At 36.4% G+C, this 17,472-nt stretch overlaps 1 protein-coding gene across 2 annotated transcripts in view; it reads right to left on the reverse strand.

Annotated features, from left to right (window-relative positions):
- Positions 1–17,472, reverse strand: part of MIS18BP1 (MIS18 binding protein 1) — a 61,685-nt gene that overhangs the window by 17,951 nt on the left and 26,262 nt on the right. For both annotated transcript variants that reach the window (XM_064365838.1, XM_064365837.1), the window contains 5 exons: positions 15,311–15,462; positions 14,311–14,404; positions 11,103–11,937; positions 1,434–1,606; positions 411–571 (listed from right to left, as the gene is read on the reverse strand). In XM_064365838.1, coding sequence (XP_064221908.1) covers positions 411–571; positions 1,434–1,606; positions 11,103–11,937; positions 14,311–14,404; positions 15,311–15,462 — 1,415 coding nt within the window. The remainder of the gene's footprint in view (positions 1–410; positions 572–1,433; positions 1,607–11,102; positions 11,938–14,310; positions 14,405–15,310; positions 15,463–17,472) is intronic.

The raw sequence follows: 17,472 nt of genomic DNA on the forward strand, positions 1-17,472 counted from the left end.
ATGCTACTCTTCATATACAAAAATTCTTTCATACATTCAAATCTTTCAATACTGTGCTACTATCAATCCCTTCTTTCAATTACTACACAGTAGATAATAATCTTTCATCACCTTTAAAAAAAGTTTGCTTGGTAGTATATTAAACTTTAAATATATATGTTTGGCCTATTTCTAGGTTTACTTTACTGTTTGATTCTATAAACATTACCTTTGAACCAACAACGAAACTGCAGACTTTGGAAACGAGTAAGAATGGCATGTATCAGCAGATCATTTGCCATAAGACTACAATCATGTCTAGGGAAGCTACTGATCCTTGGCCTATTAGTGATGAACATTAACCATACAAAAAAAATGAAAGACACAAAAGTCAATACAGATAAAGAAAACAATGATTTCATGCCTCTTACCAGTATTCTTTGATGTTGTAAAGGTGTTGTACTGAAAAAATCATCATGGTCATCTTTTGGCAACTGTTCCAGAAAATCCCTCATCTGTTGCTTCCTTTTAAGAGTTCCCACTTTGGCAGTTATCTTAATAGTTTGTTTCTGATCAGCATCGCCTCTCTTGCCTTGAGTAGCAAAACATTTTGATAAAGATTTGGTTATTTATAGTAACTGCTCTATAAAGTTAACAGCCTTTGCAAGGTCTAAATTGTGCATTCATGTTAAAAAAGAAAAACACTCAGCCTCGGCTGGGCTCAGTGGCTCGTGCCTGTAACCCCAGCACTTTGGAAGGCCAAGGCAGGAGGAATGCTTGAGCCCAGGAGTTCGAGACCTGCCTGGGCAATATAGGGAGACCCTGTCTCTATAAAAAGTATAAAGAAAGAAGAAAAAAAAAAAAAGAAAACTTAACCTGTTATTTTACAAGTCTCCTATAGAACAAATGATTATTTCTACACTGGGATCTGAGATTTGTGCAATATGATTAGCCCACATGATACTATGCCTAATTTGATTTTGCTAAAATATATAAACTTTACTGAATTACAACAGGCATACTGGGTGCTCACTAATGCTTATGATAGAAATTCTCTAGCATAATACACCTTTTACTTGTAATCATGAACAGGAGTATATAATCCTGGGACTATGACATTTTTTCTGAGCTTTCTCATAAATTACTTGGGGAATCTGACCCAAGTGGCTTTTTTAATTAAATCCTTAGAACAATAATTCAGATATTGAAATCTCTGGATCCAACTGCAGAATTCCTAAAACTCAAAGCACAAGGCTACTATACTACTACCAATGAAAGTAGCAACCTAGGTAAGAATTAAAAATTAAACAGATGATTTCTGAAGTTCTTTCTAGCTTTACTATTTTAAGAACATATACCTATAAACAATATTCATGGATAAATATAAAATACATCTGATTTCAGTGATCAGACATCAACACTGAGCACTAGGAAAAAACTACTACAAAGATTACCGTTTTGTTCTTTGGAATTCACTGGCTTTTTCTTAGTGACATGTTTCTGGGATCGTTTTCCTCTGGGATTTTCCATGTATTTCCTCTGGCATTCTTCAGCAGATCGAGAACCGACAGCTGCAGCTACATTTGACCAGAAACCAGGTTTGTGCTTTGGAAGAGATGCAAACGCACTATGGAAGATCAAAACCAATTAAAGCATAAGAAGTTCAAACCAGTGACAATAACCTCTTAAAAGCTTACCACTGAATTAATGAGATTTACTGGGATGAAGGAATTCATTTTATCAAAACCATTCTGGATAAAATTAGGAAAGATATTCGCTCCCCCCAGTAACTTACTCTAGTACTTAAAATATGAAGATGTAATTTTGCATATCTAGTAGATGTCTAAGTATTTTGATGTGTTCTATTAAACCTGCAAAATGACCCCTCAATCTTTCAACATTTTTTTTTCCTAAGTACAACTAATCGAAAATACGGTTTTTTGGGAGATTCCGGCATGACCAAATTTTCTACCCTGTTACCTTAAATCTTACTGGTGATAAGTATATTGGACAATAAGCTTTTAGTTCTCTTATATAGTCTAGGTTATAAGGTATTAAAAAGTTTTATGCTTGCTTTCATTCTGCTATACTTTATAGAACTCAGTATTTTAGATACATGCTCTCTTAAGGAAAATGAAAACTGAAATAGAGAAAACTGTAAGGAAGTCCCTAATTTAACATCTGAGTTACATTCTACAAGTTCCTCTGTAAATGATTTAGAACCTGATTACACATTACCACCCCCACTCTCCCCAGAAAAAGATTTTACGTATTGTGGTTAGATTGATAATTTAGCCAGAAAACATCTATGTAACTCATCAATTAGCCTAAAGGTGATATTAACAATGTTATTTCAACTATACCATGTCTTTATTTTTAATCTGTTTCTTTGACAAAATATTTTTATTTTAACTTGGATTCCAATTAGTAGATACTGGTTTCATGTAGTAGTATGCAAAAAAATTTTTAATCAGCCCTGATTTATACAGTCTGACGATTTCCACAGGATAAATACTCCCACTGTAGTTGATTTCAAGCTACCAACATGTCACTGACTGTGGAATTGATGAAAAATGTGTGATAGCACACAATTATATATATAGTATTTCCACCATACAAGAAAGGTGAAGAGCCTCAAGAGCATACATAATAAAATGTAAAATAATTAGGAAGTAATGAGTTTTGAGCATTATGTTTTAAATAATTTAATTACAAGTTTATATAATTTAATTTTTAATGACTTTAACACTCAATTTGTAAAATTCCCCAAAATGTAACAATCAGCTCTTATGAACAGCTACCAGTTGACCACAGTATACTATTCCATGCAGAAAAGAATACTTATGAGCATTAAATACTTGTTAATGAATCTTACATAATTAATCATTCCACAGGTGTTCTAAAGTGAAAAACTAGAACTTGGGAACTTAAGCTTCCCTTTTTGTGTGTGTAGCTAATTTCTAAGTCTAGGACTGTCTATTACAGCTCAATGTGGCCTCCAGCTTCCAGGCTCAGGCAATCCTCCTGACTCTGCCTCCTTAGTGGCTGGCACTACAGGCACATACACCACACCCATTCTTTCAGTATTTCTAAATATGGCCTCTTCCTTTCTACTTTTGTGTATGCTATTGCAAGGTCCATTTGTCTTGAATCTTTGGCTTAAATGATTATTTATTGATATACGTTAAATATGTGTCCCTACCCAAGTTTCATATCTAAATGTAATCCCCAGTATTGGAAGTGGGACCTACGGGAAGGTGACTGGATCACACAGGCAGATTCCTCATGAATTATTTAACACTATCCCTCCTGGTACTGTACTTGTGATAATGAGTTCTCGTGTAATCTGGTCATTTAAAAGCGTGTAGCACCTCCCCCCTCGCTCTCTTGCTTCTGCTTTGGCCATGTGATGTGCCTGTCCTCCCTTCACCTTCTGCCATGACTGTTTGCTGAGGCCTCCGCAGGAGCCAAGTGGATACCAATATGCTTTCTGTACAGCCAGTAGAATCATGAGCCAATTAAACCTCTTTTTTTTTTTTTTTTTTTTGAGACAGTCTCACTCTATTGCCTAAGCTGGAGTGCAGTGGTACGATCTTGGCTCACTGCAACCTCCGCCTCCTGGGTTCAAGTGATTCTCCTGCCTCAGCCTCCCAAGTAGCTGGGATTTCAGGCATGCACCATGATGCCCAGATAATTTTTTGTATTTTTTTGTAGAGACAGGGTTTCACCATGCTGCCCAGGCTGCTCTTGAACTCCTGACCTCGTGATTCGCCCGCCTCAGCCTCCCAAAGTGCTGGGATTACAGGCGTTAGCCACCACGCCTGGACAACCTCTTTTAAGTTACCCAGTCTCAGGTATTTCTTTATAGCAATGCAAGAATGGACTAATACATGGCTGGCACTACAGGTGCATACCTCCACGCCCATCCTTTCGGTATTTCTAAATATACCCCTTTAATTCCTACTTTTAAGTACACTGTTCTATTTAAGGTGGCTTAAATAATTCTTATTTATCCTTCAGATCTTAGTTCAAGTACCAGGCTTAAATTACATGAGACTGCCCTGATATATATATTATTTTTATAAATTTCCTACAATGATTATGTGCTAAGTATCTGTCTACCCTATTCAGTTACAATCATGATAAGGGGTACAAGGCAGTGGACTGTAACTGAGAATCACTTGAGGAGCCTAGAACAAAAATGCAAACAAGCAAATGGGTAAGTAACATAAGCAGATAGACTCTACTCCTGAAGATTTCAATTTAGCAAGTCTGAGATGTCAGTAATTTGCATTTCTTCAAAAGGACCGCCTGTGATTATTTGGCTGTGTAGGCAGGATTAAAATTGCTTTTATGTTGTTCATAAGAAAGAGAATCACATATAACTGAGTGGTTAACAAAAACAGTTAATGACAGGGAAAGGCTTCAAGAAGTAGGTGACAGGTGAGATACAGTTTGAAGAATAGATAAAAATATAACAGGTGGACGATGAAGCAATAACAGTGGCAAACAAAAGAAGATGAGGAACTATGACATTTGGTTAGGGAATGGCAAACAGTTTATATTCACAGTACAATAAATTTGAAAGTAATGGCTGCAAATCAGAGCTTTGAAAAAAACTAGAAAAGCATACCTAAACCCAGGCAGCCCATATTTGAATATCTTAACAGTATGCACTTCTAACATGAATTTGTAAAATTAACATCCAGTAAAGTTGACTTTTTGGTATATGGTTCTATGACTCTTCACATATAGACCTGCATAACCATTATCACAAGGGGTTACCCAGAATAGTTCTGCCACAAGGAAACAAATCCATCATACTACCTTTTTATTGTCACACCTTCTCACAATATTAACCACTGCAATTCCTAATGTGTTTTCTTCCTCTCAAGTTTTGTCTTTTCCAGAATGTCCTATAAATGAAATCATATAGTATAGAACCCTTTGAGTTGGCTTCTTTCATTCAATATGCCTTTGAAATTCAACCAGGTTGTTATATGTATCAATAGTTCTTCCTGTTTACTGCTTAGTAGTCCACTGAAAAAATGTATCATAATTTGTTTATGCAGAAAGTATGACAGAAACCAGAGAAAGGGAGGAGACTGGCACAGCAACCCTTTAAAGTTGTTGATGAACTCCTAGGCCCATCCTGCAAATTTTGATATATTTTCGTTTTTGTTCAGTTAAGAATATCTGGCCAGGCTGGTGGTTCAAACCTGTAATCCTACCATTTTGGGAGGCTGAGGAAGGTGAATCACTTGAGGCCAGGAGTTTCAGACCCGCCTGGCCAACATGGTGAAACCCCAACTGCACGAAAAATACAAATTAGCTGGGCATGGTGGTGCACACCTGTAATCCCAGCTACCTAGGAGGCTGAGGCAGAATTGCTTGAACTCAGGAAGTGGAGGTTCCAGTGAGCCGAGATTGCACCACTGCACTCTAGCCTAGGTAACAGACCAGTCTCTGTCTCAAAAAAAAAAAAAAAATTTTTTTTTTACTTTTCCTTGAGCCTTCTTCATTGACTTACAGATTATTTATATGTATTTATAAATCATTTAATTTTCAACCACTTGGAAAATTTCCTTTTATTGATTTATAGTTTAATTCAATTATCAGAGAACATGCATTGTAGGATCTCAGCTATTTTAAATTTGTGAAGATGTTTTATGATCTAGTATATGTTCTATCTTGATGAATGATCAAACCTATCCTTGGAAATAATGTATTATTTTTCTTATTATTGGGTGAAATGTTCTGTAAATGTGAATCAGATACAAATGACTGATGGTGTTATTCAGTTCAATATCCTTGCTAATTTTCTGTCAACTAGTCCTATCTAATACCAAGAGATGAATAGATTTGACTATCCTTGCAGTTTAGTCTGCTGCTTTCAGTTGTCAGTTTTTAACTCATGTATTTTGAGGTTTTATTGTTAGGTGCATGCACACTTAGGAATTTTATGGCTTCCTTATGACTGACCCTTCTATCATTTGTAATGTCTTTCTTTATTCCTGATAATTTTCTTCCTACTAAAATCTATTTTGACAGATATTAATACAGCCACTCAAACTTTCTTTTGTGTTTACATGATACTTTTCTATCCTTGTAACCTACCTATATCATTATATTTAAAGTGAATTTCTTGTATACAGCTTATAGTTAGATCATGTTTTTAAATTCATTGTGACAATGTGCCTTTTAATTGGTATATTAAGACCATTTAATTTAATTATGCTGGATTTAGGTCAATCATTTTATTTGTTTCCCGCTTGTTCCACATAAAAACTTCCTCCATTTCTCTTCTTTTTTGCCTTCTTTTGGGCTATTTGATTTTCTGGTATTTTAATTTACATGTTTAAATTTATCTCTTTGAATAGTTTTTTTTAGAAGTTGCTCTAGGGATGACATTAAATATATTTAACTTCAACAGTCTGCTTAGAATCAGTATTTTACAGCTTCAAGGGAAATGTTAATATTTTTCTTTTAGTAGGTCATCAAACTGGTTGTATCCCAAGCTATCCATTCAGTCTACTATCATTGTTGTTTCAGTGTCCGTTTCATTTTTCAAAGCTCTTCAGTGCTATTAGGATCTATCCTGTGTGTGAGACACTGAGTAGTAAGTCTAGAAACTAGATGTGGTCTAGTTTCAGTTAGCTCAGTTTAGTTCAGTTCTCAAAGACTTTTATATGCTGTTTAGGACCACGTCCACATATGTACAACTCCTGGGTGGGTAGAGAAGTTCATAAACAACTTTATGGGGTTGCTAGTTTCTCTGTGATTTCTGGTTCCCAGGAGTTTCCCTTGTCAGTTCACTGGCCAGAAAGCTTGGGCTTTCATTACTCTGCTCTGCTGTATGCTTCACACAACTGAATTTTTGTCCATTACCAAGCAACAGCCAACAGAAAAACAGAAGCAACAGGTACTTGCCTCACTATTTTGAGACAACCAATCCTAATTGTAGAGGAGGTTTTCATCTCTCAGAGTTTTAGATATACCTCAGCAGCCCCAGCTGATAATGTGATTGTAGCCCCTGCAGGATTGCATGGGGACTGAGCTAAGAAAAAAGACAAAAGAAAACTACGGATTTCCTCTATTGTTTTTTAGTGTTAGAAGTCCTCCTTTCTGCTCCTTAACCCAGAACTGGAGAACTAGAAACTCACTGATGATTTAGTGGTACTTAAAATTCCAGTCTACAATCGACCTGCTATCATTTACTTTTTAAAGTCAACAAAAAGCCGCTTCATGCATTCTGTCTAGGTTTCTTTCTTTCTCTCTCTTTCTTTTTTTTTTTTTTTTGAGACAAAGTTTCACTCTTGTTGCTCAAGCTGGAGTGTAATGGTGCAATCTTGGCTCACTGCAACCTCTGCCTCCCGGGCTAAAGCTATTCTCCTGCCTCAGCCTCCAGAGTAGCTGGGATTACAGGCATGTGCCACTATGACCTGCTAATTTTTTTATCTTTAGTAGAGACGGGGTTTCACCACATTTACAAAGCTGGTCTCAAACTTCTGACTTCAGGCGATCCACCTGCCTCGGCCTCCCAAAGTGCTGGGATTACAGGCATGGGCCACCGCACTGGCCTCTAGGTTTTATAGGTGCACAGAAGAAACAGAGTGGAGTGTATTTATTCCACCTTACTGGGAACTGGAATCTCTACAGTTCAGGCATTATAAAATCTCCTCAGATGATTTGAATATATAGTAAAGGTTAAGAAGCATTATTAAAGGAAACAACAGGGGATATAGCTGGAAAGGATAATCAAGACCATTATATGGATTGCTCTCAATGCAAGGCAGAAGAATCTTTACATAATCTGAAGATTAGTAAGAATGCAATGAAAGTTTTTGATCAGAACCACAATTATGTATAAAGACTAACCCGGAGATGTATAAAAAAGGTTACACAGGCAAAAAGAAGAAACTACAAATAAAACGACTTCCATAGTTCAGACAAAATACATCAAAGATCTAAAAGGGTAGTGTCAAGAAAAGAGGGTGCAGACAGAATGACTCTGTGGAATAGCTTTTTGGCAACTAATTGAATTTTTAAAAAAATCAATAATGACAAAGAATTACATTCCCAAAAAACAAACAAACAAAAAAGAATTACATTTCCAGAAAAAGAAATGTTAGCAAAGTAGGCAAGCAGGGGAATATAAGTTTGCTTCTGACATACTATTTCAGACCCATGGGTGAGGTTTATATAGTAATGCCCAGCAGACAATGGGAAATACAAATCTAAATACAAAAATTCAGGGCTAGAGATACAGACTGGGGACTCATTGTACAAAAAAAAGTTAGTATTTTGTGAGGACAAAAGATCACTGAGGGGATTCTACAGCAAGAAAGCAGACAAAAAAATTTGGGAGGAATAAGAAAGAAGATTACCTTTTCTGTCTGAAATTAAGACAGAGAAAGAATATTTAGAAAATTATAAAAGGAAGAGTACAATTTCACAGAGATGCTCTAGGAATAGTATTTCAAAAGGCAAATACAAAATGAATTATAATTGTTGTAAGGCTGGGGAGTACACAAGGCAGTAGAACACTAGATGTGGTATAGTTTTGTGTTCTCCTTCTCGCCTTTATTGATCATATCTTCCTTTCTTTTCACTAGATCACTTCCATCAGCATACCATCATACTCTGGCAACAGCCATCTTAACAAACAAATAAGCAAGTAAGCAACCAAACACCTTCCTTTATCTTCACATTCTCTTCTATTATTTATGCATTTTCTTATTCCCCATCATTGCCAAATTTCTTATGTTGTCTATCTAGGCTGTCTCTTTACCTTTCAATTCACTTTTAATCACTCAACTATGATCTGGTTTCCAATTCTTTTTTTTTTTTTTGAGACAGAGTCTCGCTCTTTCGCCAGGCTGGAGTGCAGTGGCACGACCTGGGCTCACTGCAACCTCTGATTCCCTGCTTCAAGCAATTCTCCTGCTTCAGCTTCCCGAGTAGCTGGGACTACAGGCATATGCCACCATGCCCAACCAATTAGAGACAGGGTTTCACCATGTTGGCCAACACGATTTTCATCTCCTGACCTTGTGATCCGCCCACCTTGGCCTCCCAAAGTGCTAGGATTACAGGTGTGACCCAATGCGCTCAGCCACCATATCCAATTCTTAATATACCTGATTTAACAGCAGCAATGGGCACCACAAATCACTCCAACACTTTTGAAAGACTCTCACTATGCGTCTCTACAATATGACTTAGTCCTGGGATTTTCCCCCCTTATTGGCCTGCTCCTCTCCCTCCTTTAAATACTTTTCTCAGAGCTCAAGATTATGCCCTATTCTCTAATTTTTTTTTTTTTTTTGAGATGGAGTCTTGCTCTGTCACCCAGTCTGGGGTGCAGTGGTGCAATCTCAACTCTCTGCAACCTCCGCCTCTGGAGTTTAAGTTCTTCTCCTGCCTCAGCCTCTCGAGCAGCTGGGACTACAGGTGCATGCCAACACACTGAGCTAATTTTTGTATTTTTAGTGGAGACAGGGTTTTATCATATTGGCAACGCTGGTCTTGAACTCCTGACCTCGTGATCCACCCGCCTCGGCCTCCAAAGTGCTGTTCTGGGATTACAGGCATAAGCCATCACACCCGGCCTATGCCCTTGTTCTCTTTACACCATCTCCTTATATTTTCTCATCATTTCAATCTACTGGATTCAAATACCATCTTTATGCTTACTAAAGTTATATTGTAGCCTAGAACTCACTGAAACCTGCCTCTTAACAGACAATCCAAACAGACCATGTCTAAAAAGAAACTCAATTCCCAATCTCAACTTATCCTTTCCTCAAATATTTCCCACACCACCGTCTACCAAGTATAGGTCAGGTGCCACACAACTGGTAGAATTTGTATTTGATACTGTACAAATATTGCTAGATTTAATCTGATTTTCTCCATCTTTACAGCTTCCCATATCAGTGCAGACCACAATGGACTACTCCAACAACCCCACAATTAATGCCTTGTCTACCTCCCCAAAGGCATCTTCTTAAACTGTATCATGCCATCCTTAAATGTCTTTTTATTACACCTAAAATCAAAAGAAAAACTCTTAAGCATGACCTAGAAGGTTGTGCCCAATATAGTCACAGCCTCTTTCTGCTCACAACTCAAGCCATTCCCCTACAACTCATTATGCTCAATAACAGTAGTCTTATTCTAGAGTTCCTCCCATATCAACATTTTCCTAGCATTAGGACCTTTGTTTAGGTTGTTCTCTGTTCCTGGAATGCGGTTTCTCTAGTTCTTCATATGGGTGACACTATATAATCCTTTGATCTCCATTTAAGTAACATCAACCAAAAGAAAGCTTTCCTGATACTACCACCTACAGTTCCCCACATCAGCTTCGTGTTTGCTTCCTTCACAGAATGTATCACAATTTATTAGTTATTTTTATTTACTGGCTTACTTTTGTATTATCTATCTTCCCTATTAAATTACTCCTTGAGGAAAAGAACCCTGTCTATTTTATTTCTGTATCTCCAAACATTCCAAACTAATTAGTATATAGGAAGTACCCAATAAGTCAATGTTGAATGAATGAATGAAAGAGGAGGTTCTTTTTTTTTTCTTAAGGCACAGAGCTAATGGAGTTGGAGAAAGAGCAGGTTCTTAACTGAGCTTTACTCGAATTTCTGTTCTAAGTATAAAACCTTGGAAAAAAACATCAATTTGAAACTGTTTTATTCCCTATAAATGAAAGGAAAAAGACTACATTAAGTAACCTGCAAATTTGAATTCAGTTTTATGGTTTTATAATAGTAAAGTTAATTATAAACCATTTCTTAAACTATGAAGCTATGTAATCTGGCTACCTTGAAATATTACATGGGAATGAAAAGAAAGTCACTTGCTTTCCTCATACATAGGCTTTCCTCACACTTTCCTCATATTAGAGATGACCACAAAATACCACTAGAAGTTATCTGTATTCTATCTCTATTCCCTGTACAAACTGTAATTTCTCCCCATTTTTTTGGGTGACATCTTCCATGTTACTTGTCAGAAGTCATTAATTCAACCCCTTATTGCTGTTTTTATGACTTTAACTGTTTTATGGCTGCTCTTTAGATATTTCAGAATCAAATCTAAAACCTTACCAATGAAGTTTCTGTAACTCCTCCTCATTCCATTCCTTATCCTGAATTAAACCAGGTAAACATTCTAAGGAATGCATATTTGACTTCTCAGCTCCTACTGCCTCAGTAATTGGAAACTCCTTCCTAACACAAGACTTCCGAAGAGTTTCTTTGACAGAAGGTCTAGCTTTCTTTTGTTTGACATAAAATTCATTTTCACTTTCTTCAGTTTCAGGTTCTGAAATCATTGGAATATTACTTGTGGTATTTCTGGTGCTCTTTCTCAGGTGAACCACTGCTTCTTTGGTATTTCTTGCTTTGGTTTTCTTAACAACTCCAGCTTTCCTTTTAATTTCCTTTTCTGTTTCACTTTCTTCACTTGACAAATCTGGTGAGGACTGATGCTTATAAAATGACATAGCTACCTGATTTTCTATTTTCTTCAATTTTGATAACAACTTGGCATTTTTCTTAGAGTCAGAGGTGAGCATTTGTTCCTTTTCAAGGTTAGATATTTTTACTTTCTTGCTGACGCTAAGTAAATCACGTTCATTGCAATCTTCCTTGTTTTTACTTTTACGACCTTCCAATGTATTTTCTGAAGTCCCCATGGACTTATTGACAGGACTTTCTTTTTGATGCTCTGGTGTTACAAAATCTGTTACTGCTTTAATGGTGTCAGAGGACAGATTATACCTCATGCACCTTTGCTCTATCACTTTTCTAGATTTAAGTGGTGTTACTAAAATATAAGCTTTTCTCTGATTGATGGTGATGTATTTTCCTTCTTCATCTGGGACAAACTGTTCCCTTGAAGTTAGAATGTCAATGGATATATCCGATTCTTCAGTTGTCTCTATAATTTTGTAAGACAAAAACCAAAGACCAAAATCTCAAATTAGCTATAAACAAATATAAGCAAAGAAAATATATTTTCACAATATACCATTTTTATCGCCACGCTAACACTGTATACCCTCTTGTCATATTAATCTTTCTGAAGCCCAGGTCTATTCAGACCACTGTCCCTTCAATTATAAACAGATACTATTGTTTATACAAACCCTGTCAGTGACTTCTCACAGTATTCTAGTAGACATATAAATAAGCTCCTTTGCCTGGCCTTCCACATAGTTCCAATCTCTCAATGTTCTCAAAATCTCAACTATATTCTATGTTTAGAACTACACCACTTGCTATTTCTCAGATTTTCTTGGTTCTTAACTTTCATTAATGTTGTTCACTCTGCTTTGAAAATGTTCTGGCCAGGCATGGTGGCTCATGCCTGTAATCCCAGCACTTTGGGAGGCTGAGGCAGGCGTATCACGAGGTCAGGAGATTGAGACCATCCTGGCTAACACGGTGAAACCCCATCTCTACTAAAAAATACAAAATATTAGCTGGATGTGGTGGCAAGTGCCTCTAGTCCCAACTACTCAGGAGGCTGAAGCAGGATAATTACTTGAACCTGGGAGGCAGAGGTTGCAGCAAGCCGAGTTTGTGCCACTGTACTCCAGCCTGGGTGACAGAGCAAGACTCTAGAGAGAAGACAGAAGGGAGAAGAGAGAAGAGAGAAGAGAGAAGTGAGAAGTGAGAAGGGGGAGGGGAGGGGAGGAGAGGAGAGGGGAGGGGAGGGAAGAATGTTCTTCACTTATCTATAAACAAAATCACTACTTACTTCAGTTTTATTCTCTAACCCACCTCGTGTACAAACTTGTACACATTCCCTATACTGAATGAAAGCTCTCCTGCAAGTTTCCAGAATACTTTAAAATAACGACATGTTTGACAGTGAGTCCAGTACTATAACTGCACACTTGTCTTTCAATCAGACTGGAAAAAATTATTAATGGTTAGAACTTTATCTTTATGGTTTGATTTTTTTTTGCTGGAGTTAGTACAGAGCCTTTCACATATATAGCAGACAATAAGTAAATACTTGTTAAATCAATGCCCTGAAGGTAAAATATTCAGAAGATACAAGAAACCCAGCAGAGTCACTGAAACCTTACTAAGTATGTATTATATGAGTTGTGCTAGTTAGGAAAACACGGAACTTCATCTGCATGTCTCCACTTTCATTGACCAATGATGTGTCAAAGAAACACACCAAAACCGAATCCCCCCAAACACCATGAAGTACAGAACAAGAAAAACAGAACCTGAGCATCTTATACCTTGTCACTAAAGAAAGCAAATTAAAATGAGAACAATTCACCAATTCAAAACCTAAGTGAGAAGTCAAACTAACTGAAACTGACCTATCCAACTATAATCAGAAATACACGTTAACTGCAAATCATCCCACCAATTGTCATAGAAACATATTATAACCTCCACATATTATGTGCCATTGTTTACAAGATGACTGACAAAATGAGACTGATGGATAATACTGAACGCTGGGGAGAAAAGAAGCCTCTAAGTTATAATCCATGGAAAAAGGTACTAATTAAAATAACTTAGAAAGATCCTACAAGATTTTCCACTGCCATCATGTATCTTCAAATTATGAGAGAAGTATTTTCTTCTAATTCCTCATACAAATCCAATTCAAATGTTCAGTTGGGAATTTGAAAAATTTCAACATTCTAATTCTGAACAATACTTCCATTCAGAATATTTGTTAATTTTAATAAACCATTTACTAAAGATCCAGCTGTCTTGGATACTTTAACCCAACTTGCATAAACTAATCTAAGTAGCAGCGCTTTCCTATCTTCTTCTTCAAACAAATAAATGTTCTTTACTTTCACTTTTCACTTACAAGAAATAAAACTGAAAAAATGCTATAAAACTAATGGCTTTAGCTCAACATGAAATTGTAAACTTGCTAATGTTTAGAGGAAAGGCTCTAAATTATGTCCTGCAGGATTCCAGTTAAATCACTCCGAAAATCCACACTTAAACAAAACAAAATTATTGTATTAAATTCATAAAAGGATTCAGTCTTTACACATTCCTGTAAGCATATTTTAAATGATAATTTTGTGATCTAAACAAATCTTTTAGTACCCAGATTAAAGAGCGCAAACCTGTAGGTATAAGTGGTATTTAAATGGGTTATTATGCAAATCATCTTATGTAAAAATAACAAAACCAAACATTTAAAACCATTAAATAATTTGCCATTTTACACTAGGAAATTAGAAGATCACTTTTATCATATAAAAACATTTCAAATAGTAGCTTTCTGCTTATCATTAAAAAACCATGAAAAATATATCACCTTGCTTCTGACTTTTTATTAACCTTTCATTTGTTCTTTCACCATTTTTTAGTTTCTTTGAAGACATTTTATATTCTTTTTCTCCAATTAATTCCTTCAAAACAAAAACATAATTAGGTTTTATTTCAAAACTACTACCTAAACATGATCTGAAGCATTTTCATAGTATGCATCAAACATACAAATTTCTGGGTACTTATAGTTCCACAAATTTCACTAGTGGACACATTCAGAAACTCATTTGCCAGAGCTTGAGTGCTACGAGCAACATATGGGTGTCCATTATCCTATATAATTTCTTTATTAATATTTTGTGGTTTTTCAAGTGCTTTTAAAAATATACTTTATTTAAGCTTTTCTCTAAAAGCTAAAACTTTTATTGTTGCCTGCATTCTGTCAATGAGAGACAGGGAAAATAAACATCAAGACATTCAGTACCCAAGTGAATGAAAAGCTGATACTTAAAAAACATAACTCATGGAAGAGCGCAGCTCATGCCTATAATCCCAGCACTTCAGGAGGCCGAAGTGGGTGGATCACAAGGTAAGGAGTTCTAGACCAGCCTGGCCAATATAGTAAAACCCTGTCTCTACTAAAATTACAAAAATTAGCCAGGCGTGGTGGCATACGCCTATAGTCCCAGCTACTAAGTAAGCTGAGGGAGGAGAATCAATTGAACACAGGAGGCAGAGGTTGCAGTGAGCAGAGATCACGCTACTACACTACAGCCTGGGCAACAGAGGGAAAAGCGTCTCATAAACACACACACACACACACACACACACACACACACACACGTCCCTGATATGGTCCCAAATCTGCCCTCCCCCCACCACACACAGAACTCATGTCCCTGATATGAACACACGGACACACACACACACACACACACACACACACACACAGAACTCATGTCCCTGATACGATCCCAAACCTTTTCAGTAGTAAATCACCCCTCTAAATATCAACTTGTACTATGCAGTGTACAATAAAGTCTTACCTGATTAGGTAACTCATATCCTCCTTCATTTTGAATGGTATTATTTATTTGGTCATCTGGGAACCTTAATGATGGTTTACTTTGGCAATTACTGTGGCACACGTTTAATTCTGTAGCCCCTGGCAACTCACTGTGCTTATTATTCTTCAGTTCTATGAATACAAAGATGGAGATCTCAATCAATGATTATATAAAAGGTAAGCTGCTTTTCTACATGAAGAATTAACTTTGAGCCTAGGTGTGGTGGCTCACGGCTGTAATCCCAGCACTTTCAGAGGCCAAGGGAAGAGGATTGCTTGAGCCCAGTAGTTCAAGACTAGCCTAGGCAAAATAGTGATACACTGATTCTACAAAAAATAAAAGGCTGGTGCATGCCTATGGTCCCAAATACTTGGAAGCTTAAAGTGGGAGGATCACTTGAGCTAGGGAGGTCGAGGCTGCAGTGAGCTATGATTGTGCCACTGCACTCCAGTCTGGGTGACAGAGCAACACTCTCAGAAATAATGAAAATTTTGAAAAAAAAAACCTGTCTAATTAATGTTACAAATATTTGTTATAATTTGACTATGATATAAAGCAATTTTATTTGGACAGAATCACTCTATATAGGGCTATATTTTGTCCAAATCACTTTTCTTCAAAAATAAAAATAAAAAAACCTAGACAGTCATATTATTCATGACCCTTTTTTTTGTATCTCCTTTGTCACATCTAAAGATAAGGTTAATCCATTTTGTAAGTAAAAATTCATCCTAATTGCACATCAACAAAACAGAAAGCTAGTAATTGTTCCTCTCCTATTTCTTCACGTATGTAGAATTATATTTCAACTAGTTTATGTATTCCAATGTATAACTAAATTTCTGCTAATTAAAATTTTGAGCAAAACTAAATTATACAGTATATATGTTCAACAGTTACTCAGCTGGAATTCTAGATAAGTTAAAACAAATTCATAAAAAGTATAAAAACATTTTTTGTTATTCTTCTGGAATCTATACTTTAAAGATGTACTGACTAGTCCTTGCTCTTGAAAATATTACCATATAATGAAGGAGGCTTCTATTATGATAGGTCATTTATCATATATTTTTGTAAGTGTAATAACAGATAAAGTGCTCTATGAGCAACACTATGATACACAAGTACTTTTTAGGCAAATCATTAAAACACATACATACAATTACATTATCTTAAATTAACATGGGTTGGTATCTTTACATAACCTTAGCTATTTAATGTTAGATGTGGTTTCGTTTTTTTCATGCAAAGTGTAATGATACTAAAATTATTAACAGCTCCAATCACCACTCAAAATTTATGTGATATGAAGATAGAGTCTAACAGTTTCATTAAACAAAGATTTAATGAATCATACTAGAAAAATGATGCAACCATAACAGAATACAGTAATATCTGCCCCTAAACTAAGATCCCTGGGGGTAAGGGGTTTCATGTCGTATTCATCTCTAAGTTCCTACAACTTTACATAGACTGGAGTTCATGGAAAGCATTTTTAAAATGTTGAGGCCAGGTGCAATGGTTCATGTCTATAATCCCAGCACTTTGGGAGGCCAAGAGGGGAGGGCTGCTTAAGGCCAGGAGTAGGAGACTAGCCTAGGCAACATAGTAGGCTCCCATCCCTACGAGAAATAAAAAGCCAGGTGCAGTACTGTATCCCTGTAGTCCCAGCTACTTTGGAGGCTGAGGTGGGAGGATCACTTGAACCAAGGAGGTCGAGGCTGCAGTGTACCACGTACTCCAGCCTGGGATAGAGAGCAAGACCCTGTCTCAAAAAAAAAAAAAAAAAAGCTGAGTGATTTTCCTATGGACACAGTTGACACATAATTTACCAAACTTTAGTCTTTTAAATTTGTATTAAGTTATCTTGCCACTAGTTTTCTTAAACACTTTACTGATAATATTGACAATTAAGCTCAAATCCCTAATAAGTGCTGGCGCTAAGTGAAATGGGGTAGATGAAGACATAAGAACCAAGACTAAAGACTAACAAATAATTAAAAGTGAGCTATACTTTCAAAGATTTTCTTGTTTTAGTTGTAAAAAAGTAGATCGCACGTGCTGAATCCCCAAGATTCCAGCACACTCAAGATGTTCCAGCAGTAACAATAAGCAATATGCCTAATTTAGGGAAAATAGGA

The sequence above is a fragment of the Aotus nancymaae genome, unplaced genomic scaffold (genome assembly GCF_030222135.1).
Source record: "Aotus nancymaae isolate 86718 unplaced genomic scaffold, 86718_ANA_hifiasm-v0.15.2.pri h1tg000062l, whole genome shotgun sequence".
In the NCBI taxonomy this organism is placed as follows: domain Eukaryota; kingdom Metazoa; phylum Chordata; class Mammalia; order Primates; family Aotidae; genus Aotus; species Aotus nancymaae.